The sequence below is a fragment of the Tachysurus fulvidraco genome, chromosome 8 (assembly GCF_022655615.1).
Source record: "Tachysurus fulvidraco isolate hzauxx_2018 chromosome 8, HZAU_PFXX_2.0, whole genome shotgun sequence".
Lineage (NCBI taxonomy): Eukaryota > Metazoa > Chordata > Actinopteri > Siluriformes > Bagridae > Tachysurus > Tachysurus fulvidraco.
Window position 1 is genome coordinate 18016778 of NC_062525.1, and position 25008 is coordinate 18041785.

At 41.0% G+C, this 25008-nt stretch overlaps 1 protein-coding gene across 30 annotated transcripts in view; it reads left to right on the plus strand.

The window, feature by feature from the left end:
- tcf7l2 (transcription factor 7 like 2) overlaps positions 1–25008 on the plus strand; it is a 76690-nt gene that overhangs the window by 41526 nt on the left and 10156 nt on the right. For 18 of the 30 annotated variants that reach the window (XR_003439708.2, XR_003439710.2, XR_007143659.1 and 15 more), the window contains exons 5-8: positions 2260–2397; positions 19155–19287; positions 20571–20673; positions 21590–21676. Coding sequence is in view for 27 of the 30 variants with exons in the window: in XM_027140388.2 (XP_026996189.1) it covers positions 2260–2397; positions 19155–19287; positions 20571–20673; positions 21590–21676 (461 nt within the window). In the remaining 3 variants the exon portion in view is untranslated. Of the gene's footprint in view, positions 1–2259; positions 2398–14477; positions 14900–19154; positions 19288–20570; positions 20674–21589; positions 21677–25008 lie in introns of those variants that run through there. The other 12 variants (XM_027140397.2, XM_027140398.2, XM_027140401.2 and 9 more) reach the window with 2 other exon arrangements.

Consider the following 25008-nt stretch of genomic DNA (forward strand, 5'->3'; position numbering starts at 1 on the left):
GTGTGTGTGTGTTTATGAGCATGCCCTCTCCCACTTTGGCAGCACCTTAGTCAGTAACCCATAACTCTGTGCTGTTTCTCAGCCCAACTCTTACGATAATGTATGTGCAGGGCCAGGAGAACACATCACTGTGTGTGTGTGTGTGTGTGTGTGTGTGTGTGTGTAATAGAGCGAGAGGTGGCATCCACCAGTGGCCCAGCATTAGCTTTGGGAATTATCACATTTCCCTCTGCATGCTCGACTTTGTCACTGGCTAATGATAACTATCCATCAATCAGAGGGGGCGGTGCCGGCCAAATGAAGATGGATTGAATTAGTTTTTAGTGAAATGCTTGGCCAACTGAGCAAACCCGTAATTACGCTGTCAGTGGAAGTGAACCGTCTCAACGAGAGACTAACCTTAACACATTCACACTATTGTTAATTACAAGGTCCCTCATATGGGCAGATGCACCTCATGTAATTCCTAATCACAAGTGAATGTACGGTCAGTTAGTGTGTGTGCTGTGGGGGGAGAGAATTTACTCAGAACATTACACGGTACTATTATACTCCAAAATACTCCAAAATGCTCATTATTATTATTGTTGTTGTTGTTGTTGTTGTTGTGAAAAACAAAAGCAATAATCACAATCATTTACTCAATGAAAGTAAAAATAAGCCTTAATATCCAGTTCAGACACGCTCTCACAGTGGTTGTGTTGTTTCTGCAGCTGTACACATCATCACAGAGGCTAGAAAATATGAGACGTTTTATGCCTAATTGCTGCAAACAAAATATTTATGTTCGCTAAAAACAAAAAAAAACAAAAAAAAAACAGAAATGAGATCCCAGTCGTAGTTTACTGCTCTGTTGGAAATGAAAATTGGACTGAAGTGTTTTAATTAAAACGAGTCAGGGAAACTCTGGGAAATGGCTTAATTTCATATTGAGACACATGACTTTGGGATCTTGGCGAAGCAATTAACCTCAGCTTAGCTCATTAAAAAGCCGCTTTCATGGCCAGGAGCAGAGACTTATCTGCCAACAGAGGACATGAAAGAGCAAATTTGTAAATCCCAAACTCAGAAAGTAATTGCAAAGGTAGATGTGGAGGGGAGTGATAAAGTGACACGGCCTAACTGAAGCTGGACTGAGAATAAGATGTTTGTGCATTAGGAGAGAAATTAGACCGAATGTAATACAATGCTTTTAATTGTTTAATAAGATCCACATCGCTTCTGTAAGTATTGTATATAGGTATATTATACTGTGTATAGGTTCGTCCTGTGCGTGTCCTCAATTATGCTCGGCCTCAATGTACATTATTACTTGCATTATTGTTGTATTCAGAGGAAAAAATAAAAATGGCAAAGATTCAATGGCCAAAACTGCGATTGAAATAAATGGAGGATCTGTTGGCACGAGCGGGAAGTCGTGTTTACGGGTCATCACCCTGAGAGAGCCTGTACTGCGTCTGCTAGTGTGAGAGACTGAAAGCGGACACAGGACAAGAAAAAACATTCCCTGGTCACCCTGCACCCCTCCTAGTTTTCCTACCTTATTGAAAGTCCATTAGTGTCAGGCCAGAGGAGATTACTGTCACCATTTGTTTATTTAGAGATAGGATAATAATAGCTGGAGTTTGACCTAAAACAGTCTGATGTTTTACCCCAAACACTCATCACGGCTTTTTAATAAAATCATTTAATGAGTTAATGGCATTCAGAGATTTCAAAAAATAATTGTGTGTGTGTGGCTGTGTGTGTGTGTGTATCTGTGTGTGTTTGTGTGTATATACTTGTGCATATGTGTGTATTTGTGTGTGTGTGCGTGTGTGTGTGTGTGTAGCTGTGTGTGTGTGTATCTGTGTGTTAGTGTGTGTATCTGTGTGTTTGTGTGTATCTGTATGTATTTGTGTGTATATATTTGTGCATATGTGTGTATTTGTGTGCATGTGCTTGTGTGTGTGTGTGTGTGTGTGTGTGTGTGTGTGTGTGTGTGTGTGTGTGTGTGTGTGTGTGTGTGTGTATACGCATACTTCTGTGTTTTTCATCTGAGAAATAGACAGTGTGTGCCGACCGCATCAAAATAATTACACTGAGGAAAAATAGAGCCAGTGTTCACGGTGATCTAATCTAAAGGACTCACAGAGTGACTGCTGAGGAAGATCAAATCTCAGAGTAATGGAAAAAGATCAGTGTTCAGGTTTTGTCTGCCTTCGGCATTAGAAATGCATCTCTTCATGTTTTGTTGTTTTTTTACCTCTACCGGCTCAGCAATCAGGAGATGCTCTACACCTTGAACAGCAGCTCTTCACCTGCGAGCCGAGCGAGGCAGACAGACGTCGGAGGTGGATGATCACGGCCGGTGGATTGGTTTCACCGCTCCTGCTCTGTGACGCCCTCCACCAGAAAGTAAATGGCATCCGAAATCTGATTAGCCCGCATTATAACAAGTGATATTTTCATCCCGCCAGTTCTCGGCACTGTGTCAGTGCTCTCTGCTAGTTCAGTGCCGGGAAGAGCCTCGCTCCACTGACAGATAGTAGATATCCCAACCGTGGCTTGTTTGGACATCGCTGTCGCTGGTGACGAGCAGAACAACGGACAGCCGAGAAAATAAAAAGCAACTAAATAATGTCAAAAGATCAGAAATCAATGGGCCAGGGGAACATGATCCTCTCATTCTCCTCACATTTATTCCACCACAGTGTCTCTCCATAGCCACTGAAGTTGCTTTTGTTCACTCCAACCGAGATGTAACTTAAGCACTCGGAAGCTGAGTTACAGTGTTAGACTATCAGCAAAAAATAGCCTTTTACTTTACGGTTGCTATCAGAGCTTTATTGGGTTACACACACAGACGAAAGCAACGCGTTCATCGCGTCAGTCTGTGATATTATGGAAAAGAACAAACAAAAACGAGTTCCTTCTTTATTATTTATTCTGATTGAATTCTATTCATCTATGCCTGATTTATGGATGCTTAAACTGTCCAGTCCTCACGTGTTTTATAACCTCGTTCACATCACTGACCTCGTTTTCAACTAAATAATGCACACTGACATTATTTATTAGAACACGCAATATACATGCGGTAAATTATACTAAATTCTAGGCCTTAATTCAGAGAAAGACCCGTATGTTTCACAATGGAAAATCCAAATCTATTGTATTTCTTTGTTACTGGTCTTAATGTTGTGGTCTATGGCTTCCAGAGTTAAAGATCCGCTATAATAAATGCAGCGCCCGTCCGCCTTTGTGTTTCCCATCGAGGCCAAGACACAGATGTAGTATTTAAAAAAAAAAGAAAAAAAAGAAGCAGTTTCTGGACATTTCTGCAAGATAAATTTAATTTCTTTGCTATTTGGAGGTCTTCTTTGAAACCGTAAATTGTAATGAACACATTCAGAAACTGGAGAATAGATTTACCCTCGGCTTCAAATAAGTCAGCGTTATCGGGCTCTGTCATTCGCTCCTTCCTATTTTCGAGCTGCTAATTGATGTTTTTGATGTCGGCGAGAAAATTGAAGAAAATGTCATGTGTGAACCAGCGCGGAAGTTAATAAGATTGACTGCGTTGACGGAATGTACAATGAGCAACCGAAAGGCGCAGAACGAATTCGGCCGTCCATCTTAGCATGGGATGAAATCGACACCCACCACGCGCTCAGTCCTACAAACTCAATGCAGAATAAATCTGGAACAACTTCTTGTACAAATTCACTCTTACTTTTGGTTATTTTTATGTAGTTTGTTTCTTCTTTCTTTTTGGAGCTTCTGCTAAGGTGTCTGTAAGCAGCTGTGTGTCTAGAGGGCTCCTGCCCTGCACCAGGCCAGACAATTCGAAGGACTCATCTCCCAGGGCTACGCTCCCGCTTCAAACAATGCTCATTCTTAATGCTGTTTTGAGTTTGAAAAGCCGTAGAGCTTTCAAAAGGTTAGATTAAGATATGACTAAGAGATGCACCAATATCAGTTAGGGTCATTGCATGTGTTTGGGTGATGTGGAACAGAGCTCAGACTCAAATCCCCTTGAATAAAAGGATTGAAGCACCTCCATGGTAGCGCCATCTTTAGCCATTTATCGAACACTGGCTGAAATCCAAGATAAAGCCGCCGTTCTCAGATATCACGCGTTACGGAGTCTTAAGTTTTTGATTCGTTTTTTTTTTTTTAGCGTAACGAGTAAAACATGTCAGCATAATCATGGGATGTTAAAAATGACAAGTTTTTTCTCAAAAATATGTATTTGTTGTTTAGCAATATGGCTGGGTTTAATGGGGTTCTGTGTTTTTAATTAGGCTGTGGATTAGCCGAGTTTGGTTCAGTGCTTCTGATTATTTTTTGCTGTCCTTTAGGGGAATGAGCTAAAACCCTAATACAGCCAGTACCCCCAAGCGGTCTTCTTTTTGAAGACACCGAAAAAAGTGGACTCCACCGGCGCTCGGCCCTCCGAGGATCCAGAGTAAGGGACATTATTCTCGGAATAGCCAATTAATTCCACTAGCAGCTATCGGTTAGCGCTTCTTCTTCTCCCAAACACACCACCCACCCTCCGCCCGCCATTTGAAATGCTAACACAATGAAATATTTTTCTATTGGTTGGTGTCCCTCGGCTAAGCCACCGCCGCGGGCAGAGAATTTCATCGACTGATGAGACCAGAGGCAGACGCGATAAAAAGGTTACCTGTACGTGACATACACTCCAAATGAGGAGCACCACCTTGAACTCGAAGTTCTGTAACTTTCAGTTGACTTTTAATCGTTAGCACAGCAGCGCTTCGGTGGCCTTCAGAGGAAGAACGAAGGACACATAAGCGGTTATTTTATTGGACATTACATCGGTTTTAGCACAAATTCTACTTACCGTTATACGTGTGCATACACATGCCACAATGCCAAATGTGTTATGTTATTTATTTATTTAAAAAAAGTTTTCAGCTTTTGAAGAGCTAAAATGTCTTTACATACTTGCATTAAATCTAGTAATATTTATATTTATTTTTATTTATTTATATTTATTTAATGCAAGTAATTAAAGTCATTTAAGGTCTTGTGTATTATTATTATTATTATTATTATTATTATTATTATTATTAATATTATTAATAATAATAATAATAATAATAATAATAATAATAATAATAATAACAATAATAATAATAATAATTGTTATTATTATTATTATTATTATTATTATTATTATTATTATTATTATTATTATTATTATTATTATTATTATTATTAATTATTATTATTATTATTATTAATTTATAACAAGAATAATAGTAATTATTATTATTATTTATTTATTTTTTATTTAAAGAAGTATTGAAAACTGAATTAGCTTTTATATGCTTACATAAATAGAAAATAATCTATAAGTATTAGCATTAATAGAAACTTTGATGCTTTAGCTAAATTTATTTTAATATAATATTTAATATTTTAATCACAGGAAAAGTTCTAAAATAATAATAATAATAACAACAACAATAATAATTGTTCATTGTTTCATGTTATTTATTAATATTAGCACCTTTTAACAGTTTTAATTGGAATTGTTTGTACATAAGTGATGCGATTCATTTGTTTCAAACACACAAGTGTAAAGCTCACAACCCTCTGTGTGTCCTTCATCTGAATATTTCAACAGTGAGTGTGTGTCTTGCTGTTCTGGTGCGTTGTGTTTCTTCAGTGTTGTTGAACGTGTCACACATGAGCACCTGAGGTCTGATAAAGCAGGAAGCTCAGAGGAAAACATCAGCTCATTCTCACTGCTGCTTCAAGCTAGAGCAGAGTTACACGACCCAGCTGCCCTATAGAGAAGCCAGCAACATATAGACCCCGATACACACACACACACACACACACACACACACACACACACACACACACACACAATGCTGTCTACAAGCAGAAAGTCAGGTGGCTCCCAATAGCTACTGCTTCATGACAGCATGCCATTAGAAATGGCGGTCCTGTTGATCAATCCAGCCGCATGACAGGTTTGCCGTGAGGCCTAGGCTCTTTGAGCGGCATTGCTGCGGCATCTCTCTCTCTCTCTCTCTCTCTCTCTCTCTCTCTCTCTCTCTCTCTCTCTCTCTCTCTCTCCCCCCCTCTCTCTCTCCCCCTCTCTCCCTCCTCACTAATTGGTGAAAGTTGTTCTATGTGCTTGTGGCACCGGGCTCTTTTTCACCCCGCCGTCTTCCCCCTTTTCCTCAGCTCCTGCGTCTCCCCTCACTGCACTATATGTTTTTCCCTCCACGATGGAAGTGATAACTTTTCGTTCGATATTGCAAGTAGGTTAAATATGACGTGTGTGCTGGAGGCATTGTTCCATCTTTTTTTTCTTTCTCTTTCTCTTTCTCTTTCTCTGTACTATTCCTGTAGCGCCGCGGACTGGCGCCGATTCTCTGCAGCAGAGCACAGAAAATAACGCAACACGGCTTTTTCATTCGATATCACACCGGCGACGGTTGTACGTTGTACATTTAGTTTACTTTAACTTGCAGGAAAAATGTAGAAAAAAATGTAATTAACATTTTTTGAATCTATGTAACCTATATTTAAAAAAAAAAAAAAAAAAAAAAATGGAATACAGGTCAAAACAATTTTTCCTCCATCTCCATGCAGACCGTCATGTTCCAGCATGGTGTTTAAACACACTGTCATCTTCTGACTCGTGTTAAGTGCTTAACACCCCCTCTTTGATTTCTTTCGTAACTAAATAAATTAATGCAAAGAGGGAAAGAGAAACACACAGTAAATGTTTAACTGTCTCCTATTTGTCATCTGTTTAGGCTTCTTAATTACACACACACACACACACACACAGCTCAGCACTAACACTCGGTGCCGTGACACACTCCTCTTGAGATTTGAAGCCCGAGCACAGGCAGTGTCCTCTCAATGATTAATTTAGTTGTTAATATTTAATATTTATTTTTAGCAAACCCCTGTAGGCTAGATGAGGCCTTGTGTGTAAACTTGAGCTCTTTTGCCTCCACTGTTTATAAAAGCGCTCGTTGAAATCCATTTAGCAGCCGTTCCTTAGAGGAGGGGTGAGAAAGGCACCGGTTGTGATTTAGGCGCAAAATGATTCGTTATGTAGAGATTATTATATATGCAGCAACAACAATGCGCATATACAGTTACTGTCTTTCAATTATTATTTTAATTATCTTTTTGCAGTGGGAGATGACGATGATGATTAGGTAAAATGTTTTTTGTTTTCTTTTCTTGTGTCTCCACCCTGTGGCACAGGAGAAGCCATAATATTTATCAGAAAAGTGCATCTTTATGATTCACTCTTCTTCTTCTTCTCGTTGCTTTAGTAAATAAAACACACACACACATGCACACACACAACTGAATTTTTACACTTTTTTTAAATTCAATGCTGAAATTTTTATCCCTACGCTGTTGCTCGTAGCCTTATGTTTGTGTGTGTGTGTGTGTGTGTGTGTGTGTGTGTGTGTGTGTGTGTGTGTGTGTGTGTGTGTGTGTGTGTTATTTCTGCTGCCATGGAGCTGTGTGTTTGAGGGATGTTCGAGTTGTGCTTGCTGTTTCTGAGGTCGGTTTAATGCGCTCTAGGTGTAAATTGGGTGTCTGAGGAGAGAAGGCGTTGGGGCTGAAGCTGGGGTTCGGCTCAGGGACCGGTTGAACGGAAGGCCGAGGAGAGGAATCGGGGCTTCTTTTAATGCTCCCTCTCCGGCTCTGAAGCGAGAAAGGAATCAAAGCAGCTTGTTTTATGTGGCTTGTGCAAGACTTTGAAGTCCCCGAGTCACCTACAGCACTCACTTCATCAAGTTCACTAGTGTCTTAATAGCAGATCAATAAGTTTCAAAGTTGGAGAGTTAATTTGATACTAGTGCTGATGTGATCATGCTGCGCCGGCAGCCACTCGCTCGCACCTCTCTGCCTCTCCTCCATCCTCTTCACACACACACACACACACACACACACACATCGCATCTATTTCTGCCACGCTCAGTGCACATTAACAGGCGGCGTCTTTTCATCTCCCCCCGCACTTTACTTTACTTGACACTGATTCAACACAGAATTTTTAAGCCTTCTTTTTTTAATAGAGCGCTGCCTTGTATTTATGAATTTTTCCCCATTTCTGGGTTCTCCGGGCTTCCTTGCTTGTATTAATTTAAGATCTGTAAGATGTATATTTTTTTTTTACCAGTTAATGTGAGAAGTATTAATATACAATATTGTCAAATTAAGGAGTTGTTAAATGAAATCGTTTTCCGTGGTAATTATAACCAATATCCACACGAACAAATGCATAAAAAATTGATCTGTTTCAAATTTTTTTTATAAGCCTCGATTTTAGAATCATTATTTATAATTAAAGCTAAGATGAGATATACCTTTATTCATCCCACAGTGGGGACGTTTCTGTGTTACAGCAGCAAAGTAAAATGTGCAAACATAAAGTAAAAACAAATATATGTATATATATATATAAATATGTACAGTACAGTGTTTATTAATATTACAATATTAATTTTTTTAGATAGATAGATAGATAGATAGATAGATAGATAGATAGATAGATAGATAGATAGATAGATAGATAGATAGATAATTATAAAATTGATCATTGGTGTTTTTATTAGTTGTTATTTAGTATTCAGGGTTCCTCTTTATTTGTAAATGTAAGAGCATTTCTGCAAAATTCCTTAACTATTATGTTTAACATTTGTCATTTTTAACATTAAATAAGACAGATTTTGCACAGATTTTTTCACATTTGAAATTACAAATCGGTTTTAAAAGATTTAAATTTAAAACCGGACAAAACAAAAAAAAAAAACAGATCCCAAATGCGGAGGTCTCGCCATCGGGCGCTCGGACGTTAAAGAAAACACCACAGAAGAACTGAATGCAGCTCCTAAGCGGCTTTTCTCGTTTTCCGTCGCTCGTATCGGTAAACCTGAGCCGACGGCCTCATAGCAGCTCCACCAGAACAAAAGCCCAATTTAGTGTGTTCATCTGAGGGTGCTAATGGTATTAGCGGAGCGACGGGGTGGTCAGCAGGAGCACGGAGCTCTAAGGTGAAGCCACAGCTTGACCCGCGCCCATACCGATTCACCGCTCCGATAGCATTAGAGCCGGCGCATCTGTCATTTCTCAGCCCCCCGTCTGCGCCTTTTCACTCCACTGTTTATTCGCCTGGTTTTCAGAGTAAAGAGGGAAAAAATATTCCGTTTTTTTTTTTTACAAAAGAGGATTGTTTTTAATGATGTGGGCGAAAGGCGGCAGAACTCTCGTGTTGAAGTCCAAAAAAGGACCTGGATCGTAGATTTCATTCTCTTAGTCTTAAACTTTAAAGTCCAGCTTAGTCTTGGAATTGTTGTAATGTAAAAAAGCACAGCTGTAATATTTGGGTGATGCTGCGTATGTGTTACAGCAGCGTGCGTTTGCTCTTACCGATGGAGCGTACAGCAGAAATTTGAGCTGGATTAAATGGCACATTACTTGGCTAATTTATCTAAGGCACTTTCCAAGGTAAGATGTTCTGGATGAAGTCTTTTAGTATATATATAACTTATAAAAATGTTTTTTTCATTATCTACATTTAAAAGATTATTTTTTTTAATTAAAATTAAATTTCGTTCATTTGGTTTTTAAGATTTAAAAAAAAAATGGAACAAAAATTGTGTCAGCAGCTACGTGTGTGATTAGAGTATGTGTTTGTGGTCAAGGTGAGGAATGTGTGTGTGTGTGTGTGTGTGTGTGTGTGTCTGTATGGTCCACACCGATCACAATGAAACCCTCCAGAAGAGTAAAATCCTTCCTGTCGTTTAAGATTAACGCTCTGTCTTTTTTTTTTTTTTCATAATTATTTCATAAGCATTTATCAAGCACTTCATTCGATCCTTTCATGTTCATCGTGTGATTTGCTGGCCGATTTCTCTCGAATCTAGTCGTTCATAATGTTTCAAAAATATTACCAGGGAAATTAAATTCCAGCCCTAAATATTACACAGAGTCTAATATTATACGTGTTTGTGTTTTGTTTTAATGTTATGTGCTTATCAAAAATACACAGCCTGATAGAACAGCATTGTTTTTTTTGTTTTTTTCCCCCTGCCTATATTCTCCTTCACACAATAAATAAAATGTTGACTCGATGAAAGTCTATTAAACGGGTTTATTATCTTCTGAGTGGTGCCTAAAAAAATGATAGAGTCTTTTTCTTGAAATTGTTGAAAGAAGAAAAAAAAAATCAGGCAGATTTAGTCCCTGTCAGTCAGAAATAATTGTGTGCTTAATCTTGTCCCTGATGGATGACTCGGAGTTCAGCAACGGGCCAGCTCCAATGACAAATACAATATTAATATTCATTAACTGCTTTGACAATGCTAATTTTGATGCAGTAGTAAAGGGCCTTCCAAAGTTAGCGGCCAAAGCATCAGAGCTGCGCAAGGCGGCAAGATAATTTGTGCTGGTTTACTGAGCTGAAAGCTTTTAAAGTCTTAAACAAAAAAAAAGGCTAGGTAGCACAAACGAAATAAAAGAGAAAGGGAAAAAGTTCAGACGCATTGGAAGGCAGGGCTGCGGAAGTAATACGATCAAGAGACCGCCGCGAAAAATTTGACACCTCCGATGCTGCATCTTTGAGCAAATATTTTTCTTTTTTTTTAAAAACGAAAAGTTTCGATAAAAAAAAAAAAGGAACGTATCATGGTAAGTCAGCACATTCTCAGTTTTTGTTTAATCGTTTTGATCTTTTCAATTATCGCCATTTGAAGATCAATGGTGATTTTTTTCTGCTATGGTTAAAAGGCTCACAGCGGTGGCACGGCGTTTGGTCGGATCACGGCTTTAAGAGTGGGCTTCCTCACTTCCAGCCATCAGTTGGCCGCGCTTAATTTTCCTATTGCTCATCTTCCAGAAATCAGCGCGGCTGGTTTTCGGTGTCAGTTTTTTAACATTTATTGCTGTTGATTTTAGGCTGTTTTGTGCCGCATTGGCTTTTTTTGGTTTGCTGCTTTTATTTCTGCCGTGTTGTCTTTAAAGATTACCGAGACTCGCTTGCAAGTTGAAAAGCTTAGCTTCCATGTGCAGAACTCTTTTGTTGATAAATGTCAGTTAGTCTTTTTTATCCGGTTCTGATGGCTTGTGTCCTCACATCAAACTTTGTGCATGTCGAGACGAGCGGCGGCGCGGGGCGATGTGGCGAAGTGTCCGCATCCAGCTGCTCCGAGTCACATCGGATTACTCGCTCTGACTTTCCCTGCACTCCTTTTTTTTTCCTGCTTTTGTGTTTTATTTTTCTTGCCGCTGAGAATGGAGCGTGGCGTTAGGGATTAATGACATGACGAGGGACACCCTGCTGCTTGAGTTTAGCCAAGTTAGGGCAACTCCTATAGAAGAGGCTTGAGTAGCGGTCTACTCTGCGAGCTGAAACCAGGAGAGTCCCTCTCTCTTTTCCTCTGTCTTTTGGTCTTTTTTTGTTGTTGTTCTTTTAACATGGCAGAAAAAGAGAGATGGACACAACAGGGTTTATTAAAGAAGATATGAAGATGATCGGGGGAAGAGAGAGAGAGAGAGAGAGAGAGAAAGAGAGAGAGAGGTACTCTCTTCTTCCAGAGAGCGAGGGAGAGAGCGAGGGAACAGGTTATGTAGCGTGCGCCGGCAGCCGAATGGAGCTCCGGGGCTGAAGGTGCAGGTTCCCGCTCTGGATCTGCTTCGGGACGCGGCTGCCCGAGTGGGAATGCTGTATATCGGAGTGTGTCGTGTTATCGGACGGAGGAGATCAGGGCTGCCGGGCTGCTGCAGATGAGGTGCTGCCCTCCAGTGGATTAGCAGATGACATGGTGAGGTGCGTGTTGTAGTCAAAGCGCTCGGGCGAGTGTCAGCATGCTTGTTTTAACCAGGAACCAAGCAGCATCAGGACCCCATCCCAAATAGAGCTTTTTTAAATGGTAAGCCTTTATTTTTGTGTCTTTTTTCTACTGATTCCAAATTCTACATTTTATTTGATTAATTTTTCCATTTCTCTGCCTGGCAGTTATTTTTCTTGTTTTACTTGTCATTGATATTTAGTCATTTATATCACTTAAGTCGATAGTGACAGCTTGACAATATTCTATAATGAACGGCTGCGCTGTTTGATTGTCCTGTCAGGCGCACAGTCATCCAGCTTTTTATAAAGACCAGAACGCTGCAAAAATATAAGATAGAAAATCTTTTCAGAAAGAAAGAATAAACTTTTTTTTTTCAAAACATGATTGAATACATTTATTATTTCAGTTATTATTTACATATATATTGTTGACAGTTTTATTACAGTCAAACTCTAATAGACGGAGTATGTTAAGAGCTATAATAATGGAGATAAATGGAAATAATTAAATGCTATTCTATATGAAATATTATATGAAATATTACAAATTAAACTATGCTTAGTTTTATGGTTTGTTTAATCACATGCTAACACTTATTATCAAAATAAGCAGCAATGATTAGGAATTTTACCAAACTTTCGATTATTAGATTTAAAAAAAAAAAAAGTTCGGAAATGTGAAAGTCATTTTTCTTTTAAATTTGTTTAAATGAGGTAAAGAGGTATTGAAAACTGGGTTTATGGAAATAAACCTTAAAAATGATTTATTTTTAGTCTTATTATTATTAACAGTATTACAGAATTCGTACTTTTATTAGTTTAGTAATAGTATAGTAATAAAATACTTATTTATAGTATTAGAATAATAATAATTATTGCTACTGTTATTATTATTATTATTATTAGTATTATTATTATTAGTATTATTATTATAACTATTATAATATTCTTATTCTTATTATTATTATAACTATTATATTATTATTGTTATTATTATTATTTTGTCAATGTTATTATTATTTTTGTTGTTAATTTCTGCATTCTGATCTCACCTCATGCTATAAATCCTGGGATTTTATTTCAGTCTGCAGTTCTATATTATTTGTGTAAGTGATATTTTTGGTGCTCATGTAGAGTGTGTAGAAGCGCTGGTCTGTGGGCTGACGGTCAGACGCGGTCAGGCTGCCAGTTTTCTGTAGAGAGGCGAGGATGATGAAGGTGTGTGTGCGAGTGTCAGGCAGTTGAATGGAGAAAAGGATTGAAGGCAATTAGCCGCCACGCTGCTGCCGTCCTTTCACTTGTCACACTGCAGCCTGCTGCTTTTGTGTGAAGCCTCGGAGACTTTCACACGATTCGGCTCGGCATTAAAGTCCTCAGGACGGCCGCCAAATGCCAGGCGAGAGCTGGACAGCAAGCGAGACAAAGTTTAGTAACACTTTAAATACATTAGTTCTGTCTTTCGTTTGAAGTACATGTTCTCCATTTAGATTTCGCTACCATCTTTTTTTTCTTTTCATTCAGAGAATAACGAACAAATATTAAAACGATCGATTTGATTGAGACGGTTTTTTTTTTACACGTAAATAATTTCATAGTTTTCTAATTTTGCTCCTGTTTATTACTTTGATAATTGTGCCTGCAGATATTTTCCTATTTTATTGTAGATAAAAGAGTAAAAAGATGTACAGAGGTGTGATGGATGTAATAAAGGTGTGATGGATGTGGGAACGTCGGTGTGTGCTGTCCCGGGCCTGTGTGAAGGAAAACTGCAGCCGCTGCAGATTTACAGGAATTATTCTAGCACAATGAAGTTTTAAACGAGTGTGTGTGTGTGTAATGGATAAAGGAGGAAATGTGCTCGGTGCACTTCAGGCCACGGCCTTGTGTATTCAGCTTTTAGGCCTGGAGAGGTCAGCAGGAATTAAGCACAGGATCTTCTTTATTCTCTTCTTCCCATTTATAAAGGAAGGAGAAGCAAAAACCCACGTCTGTGTCAAAGTGGAGACAAATACCTTTCTTTGCTCTGCCCCCTTTCCTTCTATCTATACACACACACATATATGCACGCGCGCACACACACACACACACACACACACGCGCGCACGCACACACACAGTGTCAGAATTACAGCATTAAGTGACTAGATGCCACACTTGGCTGATCTTGCCCTCTCCTTGTGGATGTTCTTGTGTCTTCTTTTCTCTTGCCTTTTTTCCTCCTCTCTCTCACTCTCTTTGTCTCTTTCGCTTGCCTTGCTCACTTTGCCTTGTTGTAGCCGAGGCTTTTCAAGCTGCTGGGTTTTTGGGCATCCTGGAGGCAGTTTAGAGCCCACACACCAACACACCGTTTACACACAGTAAGGAGTTAATTTTTTATTTATTTTCTTTTTTCTTTTTACAATTTGTAGGGTTTTTTAAGAAGTTTTTTTTTTTTTTTTGCTTGTGGGAAGATTTCTCTGCAGTGGCGTAAACTCACCCAGCCTTTCTTTTTTTTCCTCTCATGCATTCATATCTTTTTTCTTTTTTGTTTGTTTTTTTTTTTTTTTTGCTTTTTCTTTTTTTTTTCCTAACCATTTGAAAGTTTGCTTGAGGAGCGAGCGGGCTGGACGTTAAAGAGGAATGGGCTGAGTTGGAGCGAGATGAGTGATGAGGCTGAGGAGTACGGGCCTGACCGGGCATCCTGAGACCCGCTTCCTGCCTTCCTCCACACTACATATCGTTCCTGACAATATAGCACTTTGGTGAAGTTGCCTTTTTGTTGAGGGACACACATGCGTCCGCTTAAACACAAAAGGAGTTCTGGGGCAGAAAACAGGGCTGATAAAGAAAAAAGGGGAAGAAAAGGGAGGAAGAAAAGGAGGCGTGCAGTTTGTTGCTGGCTGTAGCAACGGAGCGAAGTTGTAGTGGGGAGGGGGCCGTAGTTATGAACCTGAGGGAAGGCCTGGCGTTGGGGCTGGATGAAGAGGCTGGGAAGAGAGCAGCGCTGCCCTCCAGCCTCTCTCTGCTCCAACAGGCCCGCTGCTGGCCGCTCACTCTCACTGCCTGGGTGAGTACTCATCATTCTGGAGCTTTAGCACTTTACACTCATTTACACTATTTCTAGAGCAATGCCCCTGTGTGTGTGTGTGTGTGTGTGTGTGTGTGTGTGTGTGTGTGTGTGTGTGTGTGTGTGTGTGTGTGTGTGTGTGTGTGTGTGTGTGTGTGGGAGGAACGGAATGTTTTTTAATCCTAAGGTAAATGTTCCATTGGGTTTATTGGAGTCGTGTGATGTAAATGTGGCTTTCATCAGACAAATGCTTTGATTATTATTATGTTTGTGTACAGATGTCACATGTTCATTGTAAATTCCTCAAATCCCCGATACCTTTATCTGATCGTGATTTGAATTCAACGTAATTTGTTTGGCGGTTGTTTTTTTTTGTTTGTTTGTTTGTTTTATTTTGGATTTTTTTTTTTAAAGAGCATAACATTTGAGCCATGACATTAGTTATAAAATGTATCTGATGAACTGAGAAATGAGAAGAAACTTAATCTTAAGTCATTATAACAGAAATATTAGCAAAGTCCTGCTTCTTTAATAACAATATATTTATTCTATTCTTATTTATTTATTTATTTATTTATTTATCTATTTATTTATTTATTTATTGTGGACGATACCCACCGAGGCCCTTATTATGTCCGATTTTAAGACAACTTTAAATGATAGAAATATTTTCGATTCTGTTTGGTCTTTGACCCCCTCAAAAAAAAAACATGTGACTTACATGCAAACTGATTTCCTATCCTGTTCTTAACACATTTCTCGTGCTCACACTGAGCTGTAGTCGAGAGTACATGTGACTCTCATGTGCATACTCGGCATGTGTGCGAGCGTGTTTTCTGCATCGTGTCCCTCTGTGTGCTTGGATGTGAGCCACTGGCACATTCACTCCTTCACTTGAAGTCTCTGGCAGCGTTTCCTGCTAGCTCTGGAATTTGCAGGCCCGAGAGTTCCCTATCCATCAGAGCGCTGTCATCCCCCCACCGCAACCCCAACCCCATCCCAAACCACAACCTCACCACAGCTCATTAGGGCCCGCAGGCCCTACTGACATCTCATCAGATCATGACATAAAACAGGGAGAAGCTCAGAAGCCCCCAGGGGATCACAGGGTCACCACCTTCACATTTACTCTTTAAATTGCTGTGTAAGGTGCCACTGAGTGGCAATGCAGCGCAAACTGCTTGTCTTGCTTTGTCCACATCTCTGTCCCTCATCCCTCTGCTTTTGACATCTGTAGCATGACCGATCCACTACTCTGCAAATGTCTTGCTGATATTTAACAAATTTTAGCAGCGTTATCTGAGCAGAATAGTATCTGATAGCAGAGATGTTATGCATCCTCGCGCTTGTCCGGTCAGGATTTTATGTGCATCTTAACGACGGGACTTGACAGACGCACCAGTGAAACGAGTGTGACAAACAGGCCTCTCCACACTTTCTATTCAAACAACCAGGCTTTTGTAGGACCACCACTATGGGTCATGACCCCAAGCATGAACTGTCATTCACATTACGTTGGCAAGAATGAACAGCAGGACTCCATACACTCACAGTTTCTTATTCAGGTGTCAAAAACAATGTGTGACAAATATCTACACTAAAAGCTACTTATTTCATTTGGTCTTATTTCCTGTTAACCTTTTAACGATCTTTCTTTTCACTGTCACTGATGCTGGTTGTGGGAGGTGCTGACAAATGCTTGAACACGGCGCTTCACCTTGCAGATGATTATAAATACGACGCCTCCATATTTCTCTTTTTTTCGCACATCAGTATGCGATCCTGAAGTCGGATCGAGAGAAAGCTGTTGTGGTGTTTGTGTGCCGTGTGTGTAGGTGGTCTTTTTCACTCCCTACTACTGCTAGAGACAATTAGCCATGTCTGGAGGAACAGTGTGAAGCCGTCGTATAATAGCAGAAGGGGTCAATATGCCAAGTTTAACGTAGGGCTTTTCTAAAGACTGAGGATTTAATGGAGTTGAATAGTCCTCTGAGAAGAGAACGTTTGCAGGATCTGATTGTATAATATGAGACAATTGATTTATCCACCTGCTTTGTTGTGTGTGTGTGTGTGTGTGTGTGTGTGTGTGTGTGTGTGTGTGTGTGTGTGTGTGTGTGAGAGAGAGAGAGAGAGAGAGAGAGGAACCAAAGGCAGCGATATCAGGAGCAGATGTTACTGAGTTAAAATGTAAAGACATCTTTAATACACAAGTCTTAGTTATGCAGCAATGACACAAAAGTTCTCTTCGAGCTATTGGATATCGGAGCTGTATCCTGACTCGAGTCCACAAATCTTAAATCCTGCTTTACTTAAAGTCACACAGGAGCTACAGTATTTAAGCTTTGTAATTTTTAGAGGTGTACTTCCAGTTCTCAGCTCTGCTCAGTCCCGGTAGTGTTTTCATGGCCAGGTTAGTGTGTGGCGAGAGTATAACTGTAACCAGTGCTCCAGATAAACGGAATGTCTCCCTATTAAACGTGGGGCGTTTGAAAGGGCGCCTGTTAGGCCCGCACTGACTGTGATGTAAATCATTTGGCTTGTCTCTGGGTGAATGTGACCACAGTGGATAGCCATTTGGAACTGTCTCTCAATGGAGAACCGTGGACAAAAGACCTCATTTAAATGGCTACTAAAGCCTTTCAGCACAGGGAGAATTGACAACATTCTTTCACATCATTATGGAGGGGGAGGTTATGGGGGAGATGGGTGGACCGGGGCATTGCTGCCTCAATAGCAAACTCATCAGCTGTGTTTGGCAGCTGTCATCACCACATTTTCTGACTATGGGATTTAATAATAATAATAAATAAAACACTCCCAGAGCTTCTGTTTCCAGATTTAACAAGTTGTTTCTCCGTTCCAAACACTCGTGTTGTTATTTTATTTTCTCTTTTTTTTTTTCCTGAGGTCTTTCCTTCGCTAACTCTCTCCCCAGCCGTGGCTGTGCTCAGGACCCCGAATGAGTCCCCAGAGCCCTTTTCTTTCTCCCAGCAGCTCTGCTCAGTTCATTAATCTTTCATTGGGAATATGGTGAAGTGGAACACCCCCCAGTTCTCAATGTGGCCCCTCTCTCTCTTTCTCGCTCACTCACTCTTTCCCTAGCTGAGGGGGCCCTAGCTGAATACTTTAACCACTCAGACCCAAGCTGTAGTCAACCTTCGACATGCAAGGTCTCTCCTTGGCTAAATGCGGGGGGGGGGACGACGACTCCAAGAGATTAGTACGAACAAAAGGATGGCTTGTGTCCGCTTTCAAAAAGCCTGTACAAATGGTCACAGTCATTGTTTCATGTGCGCCTTAACTACTTTGTGACGAGGCACATCGGCCCCTCACAGCATCTCACTGGGGGCCAGATTTGACTTGTTGTGTCATAAGAGGAGAAAACGACAAGTTATTACATGCCCATCCCAACCTAGACTTCATAGTTACTGGATCACCTCTTGCTCCTCATCAGAGCTTAGCTTCACCACGCTGGGTCCTGAAGATGAATAAAAGGATTGTTGGCGAATTGCAGGCAGACAGTAATTCGCATGCAGGCTGCGGTGGGGCCTGTCTAATCTACAGCGGAGCCATAATCTGGTTAGGTAGAGTGTGCTGGGAATCCGCTAATGCCAGGCTATGCTTCAGCACCCCTCTGCTCAACTGTAATCTTGGGTAATTGAAAATGGGGCCTGTGCCACTTAGGAGCACAAAGAGCAGATTACATAGCTAAAACCAATTTGGCCACAACGCAGAAATGGATTTTCTCGACCTCCCCTCCCAGTATTTTATAAAGCAGGCCCTCCCCAAAAACCAGAGCCTGGAGGAACAGGAGGGGAGGAGGAGGGGTACAGGGATGTACTGAGTCAGAGCCACAGGGAAAGGGGAGCTGAGAGTGGGATAAGTAGGAGACTTGTGGTCTGCTCTGGAGTGTGTTTAGATTGCCTGGTTTATTAGGTGGTTTTCCCTGATTGTGCTTGTAATGATAGCTTTGGGCAAAGCCATGGGAGAGAGGGGTATATGGCGTAACCCGCAGCCATGGGGACTTTATTTCTGTGTCAGATGCCTGTTTCAATATCCTGTGGCCCGGCACCTCTGCAGCTACAGTGTAGCTCAGGCCCATGGCTGGAGTGGAGTCATCATGCTTGATTTGATAGCCTAGGATTTAGTTGCTTGTTGACAGAATATTAGAACAATGATGATTAATTTAATATACAAATTAAAAACATCTTAACGCCTCATTCTCTTTTTCTCTTTCTTCTGTCCGTCTCTGTAGTCTAATAAGGTCCCGGTGGTACAGCACCCTCACCATGTGCACCCGCTTACACCTCTGATCACCTACAGCAATGAACACTTCACGCCGGGGAACCCTCCTCCACACCTACAGACAGACGTGGACCCCAAAACAGGTAGGAAAACATCCAATCCAAACCCACCTCAAATGAACGTTAACATCAGCCTCAAAGCAACAGGCCAGTAATCGAAGACCTGTTTACTGAACATATGGAGAGGAATATGTGAGCGTGTAGAATGATATGACCTACAGGGGTCAGAGAGAGGGCTAGGCTTATACAGTATAAATTTGATAATATTCCAAAATAAAAAAAGGTAATAAACTTCATTAGCACTACTGTTTTTTTGTTGTTGTTGTTGTTTTTTTAGCACACACAAAGTACAACATGTTTTCGCTGTGTTTTGGGGTCTGATTGCTCTCATGATGATCCTCATCACAGAGCCCATAAGGATTTAGAGGCCGTTTAATGTAGCGTGTAACAGTTAATAGAGCCGCTCAATCGAGTTTAGGTTGTTATTAATTAACAAGCTGTGTTAAGACGCTTGCCTGAACTTGCATGTGTGCTGGCGTATTTATTAAACCTGCCTGCTTTAATGCTTACTAGTCTCGTAGAACTTAACCTTCATCTCGATCACATTTTGAAATGTTATTTATATATGTAATGGTTTCTGAAATATCAGCTACATACATTGCTAGATGCTCTAAAGACGGAGGAGCCATGAAGCTCCTCATTAGTAAGCCATTAGTAAGCATGAGTTCCTGTCACATTCTAAGAATTGCTATGTGTTTGAATATAATTCCTAGCCCCAACTGTTGGTGTAATTGAGTAAGTAAGATCATTCGCAGATTTTCTTTTTGCAAGATCATGTTCTCATCGAGGCCCTAAAGCTGAAACACTTCAGTCCTCTGATTGGGAATCAGAAGAGGAGGTTCTAGTTGTTTAAGTGTTTCACTTCCTTCACAGTGAGATTGCACTGAGGCTGATATTTAGGGTCCACCTAGTGGCTGAAAAGCTGAGGTTTGACCTGAATTCTAATGTTAATTTGCGAGTCTCTCTCAGCACACAGAGCATTCCTCAAAACATAATTATCGCACATTATTAACCCTCGAACCCTCGACAAACGTGACAGGTTACTGCTGTTTTTTTTTATTTTTGTAATACTCGGCACAGCACTTTGCGACCGCCTCTACAAGCTTTGATCCAAACCTGTGCATGCTGTCTGTGAGCACAACTCCTCTCTCTCTCCCTTTCTTTCTGTCTCTCTGCTCAGCTTGTAGAGCTATCTACTTATCTACTGTGTACACTTATCACTATACTCAATGATCCTCTAATTTGAGGATAAGGAGATGAATATCTTGACAGTGTGCATCGTTTCTTTCTCTGAAATGTTCTCGTAGGAATTCCGAGGCCTCCACATCCTCCAGATATATCTCCGTACTACCCTCTGTCTCCTGGCACCGTAGGCCAGATCCCCCATCCGTTAGGATGGTTAGTACCACAGTAAGCAAACCATTTTATTCCTCTTTTTTGTCCTCAATTTCACTGATGTGTTCGGTTTTATTCTATCTCAGTAATGAAGTCATAACTGACAGCTTAAAATGTCATTTCCATCATCTCTGTCTCCCCCTCTGACGGGGATAATAATGTCACTCCTGTACCTTGCACATTGGCGATTAAGCAGTTTAAAGACACGTGCATGGTCATATTAAAGCTCTCTTTCTTTATACAGTTTATACATTAAAGCAAAACACCTCTGAGACCCACATCAATGCACTGTGGCTTTCTTCCTCCCCTGAACCTTAGGTTGTTTCTTTGTGGGAAACGCTATTTTGCATGTCTGTATTGTCCGATTAGAGTAATGAACTGTGATTGCCCGTATTTTACCCACAATTCCACATAGGGGCTCTCCCCTGGTAACTCTTGTCAACACTTGTTAATATGACAAAAGGCTACAAATTAAGCTCTGTTAATTTAATGTTTTCTCACCGCGATCTAAATACCGAGAGAGGCCCCAAGCACAGCCATGGTCCTTTGATTTGCTGCACTTTATTTTGGTATAAATTTACATTCATTATTGTTTGTCTTTGGATGTGTAGACCTCAATTAGCGTGATGGCTCCATTAAAGGGCCTGGTGCTTCGTCTTTAATTATCACAACAAAACACCTAGTTCCAGCTCGGGGAAGAGGGGCCTCCATCGACACCAAGCACAGGGTTATGAAATTTAATTAGCCATTCCTATCAGATTTGTGGAATTCAAATTGTTCAGAGTTTGCTTCCCTTTGATCGGCGCTCTGCAATCCCCTAGATTTTTGTCACGATCAAATGAGAATAAAGCAGTCTGCATGGAGAGGGAAGCTTTGTTCACCCCTTTTTTTTATCCCCTGCTTTACCTTCATCCCTTTCTTCTTTTCCCAGGCAAGGTCAACCGGTTTACCCAATCACAACGGGAGGTTTTAGACACCCCTACCCAACTGCCCTCACTGTCAACGCATCCATGTCAAGGTGAGTTGCACCCTGGGACAGCACACACAAAGTGAATACAGCTAGACTTAGATATAACACACGTCAAACAGGCTTTCCCTTAAGAAGAGTCTGCTCATGCCTCAGCAATCAGAAAGCCAGTCCCCAGCATGCTGATCTCTATTCAAATATTAATTATTGTTATTATTTTATAATGAGATCCCTGAAGAGCGTTTATCTCTGACGCTCATTACAGAACGTGATAGATTGCGAATGCCTTCTAGGTTGTTTCAGTGCTGCGGCACAGAAAAATAAAAAAAGCCGGTGCTGAGGCTGGGGATTGCTGCTTTTCACACTGCTTTTGCTTTTGAGATTTGTGGCCATCATTAAGAGTACATAAACACTCCCAAGGGAGAATTTCTATGCCGTGTGCATGTCACTGCAATCGTTCCACAGGGATTCTCAGATGCTTAGCAGAAGGAGGAGTTAACTGCAGATGACAAATCATCTTATCGTGTCGCCGCTCTTATGTTCAAAACCCGAAAAAAGGTGCAAAAGAAAAATCTCTTACCTACCATGGATCCCTCCTTCCACTGCTCCATATAATCCTCCCTCATCCTGCCGCATGTCACCCACAGCTCAGAGATGATGATGGTGATGATGGTGGTGGTGATGATGATAAAAGAGCCCTGAAAGCGAGGCAGGTCTGGTTTATAGTTTTGAGAAGCCCAGTCTGTCTCCAGACAACGACAAACTCCCATTTAATTGCAGTGCGATTGGAAAAACAGCTTCACAAGGCTGGTCCTGCTGAGCCACAGGACATTGATGGATAAGAGAGAGAGAGAGAGAGAGAGAGAGAGAGAGAGAGAGAGAGAGAGAGAGAGAGAGAAATAAGAAGAGAACTGGTGTGAGTGAAATACTTGTGAAGCCTGACCTGAGGTTAGTGTGTGTAGAAAAAAAGCCCAGTATTCAGCTGTGTGCCTAACAGCCAGAGAGAATATCACTATTATGACACGTTCAGGAATTTTACCTGCATTCAGTTCAATCATTTTTCATCATAGGTGTAATTTATCATTTTATTCTGTATTATGTACAGATTACCATTATTATTATTATAACACTGTGCATTTTATTCTAAAATGTCCTCAGTCGATTGGATTTTTTTAAATTAATAGCGTGATAAATTGCTATGATGTGATTTTCATTCGTCATTAGTACTTCACTAATGGAGGTAACATTCATTGTTGCTGATTGCAAATCTGTATTTACTCAGTGATTAAATATTGAGTCGGTTTGCTTTCGCACATTTTTTTTTTAATCACACCTAATACACATCATGTAATAAATATTTTGGGATCCTTCTCGGTGAGGCCCATGATCCTCCTGTTCGGGTGTGAATTGAAAGACGCTTTCTATCGAAAGTCAGAAAACAATTTGATAATGTCAGTGTGGAAATTCTCTTTATGTTGGGGTTGGTTTTTTTTGCCCCAAGTCTTAAGCCACCAATTCATTGTCTTTAGCTATCATTTCATTTATGAATGCATTTCAAAGTTTTCTCTTTTCGTGAGAAAAGACTTGAAAACTGGAATGTTTTTAGAATAAACGGGCAGGAACCCTGCTGTAGATCCAGTTATTAGTGAGGTCCTGCATGGCGTTGTGTGTGTGCGGCAGCTTTAAGTCTGTAGGGTTGCAGTTTGTACACTGCTATGGCTGGCTGAGCTCTGCTAAAGCTCTATACTCAGGTGTGTGTGTGTGTGTGTGTGTGTGTGTGTGTGTGTGTGTGTGTGTGTGTGTGTGTGTGTGTGTGTGTGTGTGCACCACGCACGCTTCCCAGCCTCTAGTGGACCTGGTCTTAAGTGACAGCTAATTCCCCTCTAATGAGCCCTTTATATCGTGATCATCCTATTTCCAGTGCTGTCTAATTGAATCTGGTGAATGGGGGCTAGGGGGATTGGAGCTGGGCTGGGGAAGAGCTAATGTGTTTTGATAATCTATAATTGAATTAGCATAGATTAATAGGTGGTAGTCTTGTGTCTGTGTGCAGCAAAAGTGCTTTAGCATGTTTGTGTCAAAAACTGCAGCAGCACAGCTGAACTCTACCCCATGTTCTCCCCACCTCCTGGAAAAAAATAATGAGAGCCACGAATAATCATTTAGTCTGTCTCAAAAGGAGAGAGAGAGAGAGAGAGAGAGAGAGAGAGAGAGAGAGAGAGAGAGAGAGAGATGTTGCAAGGATTTCCCTCTACAGGACATGGCATTAGCACCGTTTAGTCTGTATTTTAACGTACAGCGCTAACAGAACAGTCCTCACTGCAGCCAGGTACCACAGTGACCTGCTGAAATATACATTTGAGCAGAGTGGACTTGGATCTGGCAAATGAGCTACATTATTTTGATAATGGGGTGAAGGCTGTACGGGTCCATCACCCATCCCGAGTGGCAGGAGGAGGAAGTGTAAGACCCCCTGTCTGTGCTTGCCCTTTGATATGTTCCTCCATCTGCACCTATGCTCCCATCCGTTCTTTTCTAGAGGGAGAAAAAGAGTACACCGGCAGGGTCATTATACATTAAACAGACACGGGGCCGCAGCTCCGATCGCAATTAAATGGCTCTCGCTGTCATGTGGCTGGTGAGGGAGAAGATTGAGATGTTGCAGCCTGCAGGGGCCCTCTCTCCCTTTCTTTTCTTTCCCCCTTTTTTTTTCTCTACCTCTGTTTCCCTCGCTCTCTCGCTCTCTCTCATATTCTCAGTAGTAGGGTTAAATTGGTGGCAGTCTCAGCTCTGTGTTGATGAGCTGGATGATGCCCTCTGCATCAAAGACATGGCCGTCATGTTTAAACCATAACCTGGGCCTCGCAGCGGAAGCGGCACTGGTGGGAGGGGGCATTCAGGGACTGATGGGGCACTATGAAGCAGAGCAGGGGGGGGGATTGGGTGGTGGAACAGAGAAAATTTTAACAAGTATGCAGGAGAATGGGTGAAGTGGGGGGTTCTAATGATGGCGGAGCCACCGCTATAGTACAGGTCGCCTTCAGCAGAGGCAGGCATGTGACACGGCGCAAACACACATGTGTCAGCGATGACGGGAGGAGAGGAGGAGAGACTTGGGTAAACACCATCCCCAGAGAGTGCCTCTAACAGAAACTAGTTGTTCCTTGTGAGTTTATGCTCATCATTATATTCTGGCTCCAAGCTATGAAGCCAGACTCAGCCGGATAATGAGCTGTTTTTTTTTTTTTTGTTTTTTTTTTTTTAATATTCCTGCTCTTTTTTTTCATCATTTTCCACTCTTATTCTTAGATATGTGTAAGGATTTGCACAGCTCACACACATACATACACAACTACACTTGCTTTCTACACAGCGGTTTAATT